This window comes from Aplysia californica, unplaced genomic scaffold, assembly GCF_000002075.1.
Source record: "Aplysia californica isolate F4 #8 unplaced genomic scaffold, AplCal3.0 scaffold00022, whole genome shotgun sequence".
NCBI classification, from domain to species: Eukaryota; Metazoa; Mollusca; class Gastropoda; order Aplysiida; family Aplysiidae; genus Aplysia; species Aplysia californica.
In genome coordinates this window covers 1,339,717-1,341,926 of record NW_004797292.1, presented here as the reverse complement: position 1 = coordinate 1,341,926, position 2,210 = coordinate 1,339,717, and the positions used below count along the sequence as shown (strand labels likewise).

The 2,210-nt window shown below is 36.5% G+C and overlaps 1 protein-coding gene across 1 annotated transcript in view; it reads right to left on the bottom strand.

Moving 5' to 3' along the window:
• The window catches only part of LOC101851008 (transmembrane protein 135), a gene marked incomplete in the record, with an annotated part of 131,334 nt that overhangs the window by 5,155 nt on the left and 123,969 nt on the right, over positions 1 to 2,210 (bottom strand). Inside the window, 2 exon segments of the mRNA XM_013087940.2 lie at positions 1,050 to 1,148; positions 1,720 to 1,860. Coding sequence (XP_012943394.2) covers positions 1,050 to 1,148; positions 1,720 to 1,860 — 240 coding nt within the window.

Sequence of the window (2,210 nt, the reverse complement as noted above, 5' to 3'; positions counted from 1 at the left end):
TAGGTGTGTGTTGGTGGTTGGGGGAGGGGAGGGGGGGAATTGTATTACTGCGGTTTGTTTCTTTTTATAACACTTTTAGTTTCAGTTTTAGTAAGAGCTTTGCGGCACTTGTAACACAATACGGTAAAATATAAGGGCCGAAGATTAGAGGTGTGACAGAAGAGTAACAAACACAAAAACGAAGGAGAGATAAGGATGTTAGATATTTGATAGGAAAGAAGGAGCAAACTGCATCAGAGTACCCGTCAACTATCCACAAAGCACTTTTGGCATAATTCATCAAGTTGTGTACGGGTCAGGATGAAGATTAGACTATTTGGTCATAACAAATAAAGATTTTATAAAATCGTTAACCCAGCCACAAAGAATGGAAGTTGTTGACCTTTTTTAAGTAAGGATTTCAATGATCTTTTGACAATTATTAGGACAAGAAAGCGCTAGGATGTTGGCTATAAAAAGAAGGGTAAATCTGAAAAAGAAAACAAAAATCATTGCAACCTGCAGAGTGATTATCCATCCGTAGGGTTATAAAGTACTTTTAATATAACTTGTCTAGAAAAAGCAAGAGCTATGACAAAATACAGAGAGGAGACAGAAAAACATACCAATATCATCAAAGCCAAAAAAGGAAAGAAACATGGGATCGTTGAGCTGGAGTTAAATGCTAGTCAGGCTTGTTCGACGTCAAACGTTTAAAGTGCATAGATTTGAAAATACATGACTTTGGGCATAATAATTGAAACTGAGAAGACAAACAGAATAAGCTCCATTGGTTTTTTTTTGCTAGGAAAAGAGGTAGTAGCACAATAATGAAATATACCCCTCATACACCCCCCAAAAAACAAGAAATAATAATAACATTAAATGGCATTTATGCTGCGCATTTCCATTTTCTAAAAATTGCTCAAAGCGGATTACATCACAAAAGACATCACATCTTAACAATTAATTGACATATGTGTACGTAAAACACAATATTATGCATAGTAGTTAAGAATTCACAAGAAATTTCAAGGCGACAGGATATCTTTTAACCGTATAATACTTACAGCGTGGAATATAAAAGCTGTAGAAAATGCATAGATGAAGACGTCGGCGCACTTGATGTGAGGGAAGCCATAGCTGTCTATACCTTTGAAATATAAAATCTGTGGGCAAAATACACAAAATATGAACAAGATATAATTCATAATTAACGAAAGTGTCTCCTAAAAGCTGAACAGCCTCCCATAATCAATCAACAGCAAGAGAAAGAAAGAGGTGAAAAAAAGATGGAGTGTTGAAAGCAAAGCCATGTTTAAGTGCCAGCCCACAAGATAAGACAACATTTCGCTACCTAAAAATTACAAAGTTCTATCTGTTCAATGCCTAGGTTTCAAAAATTTGACGTAAACATTTTTGAGTTTCACAATAATTTAGTTATGTCAAGCTTTTCAAATGCAATTCTTTGAACGTCTTGATAATGACTCCGAATATTCTTATGATTTTGATACAGCAGATAGAGGATTTGCTTTCTTCCCTCATGGTCTTAGTAACTCAAAATGGCAATAAATGTCAGATAGAGCTTTGTAATTCTGAGGAAGCGATTTGTCAAAAATGCTTCCAAATCTAGAATAAAACAAGTGTATTTCTTTCAATTTTTTTAAAACATAACACAAACCCCATTGTGAAAAAAACCCAAACCCAGCTGTATCGTATAAGAATGTTCAGTTTCCACACCTCCACAAGTTTGGTGGCCGCGTAGAGGGCGATGGTGACGCTGCGGTAGAAGCGAAGGGACAGACCAGCGAGAGCGCCTGCAATAGCTCCGTGGATCTCCGAATCCTTGTTCCGCACCCATCTCAGCACACAGTTTACAGCCTGAACCACAGAGGAAAATTAATCTAGTTATGGGAACATTTTTATTTTCATGCATTTCTAAGTTTGACAAATATGAGGCCATTGTTAAGAGTAGAGCAAGAATTTTTTTAAACCCAACCACTACTCCTACTACTACTATACTACAACTACCACTACTACTACCACTACTTCTAATAATAACAATAACACTAATATCGCAGATAATTTCAGTAGTGACCACTCCCAAACAGTGCAGTTCTCAGCGTTATACAATACCTTCATCTTAAAACAAAACAAAAATTTGAAAGTAAAAGGCAAAGGCGCTGTTTCTCTCTTGCCACAAATTAGATTGGAAGTGCTCATGGGGGGGG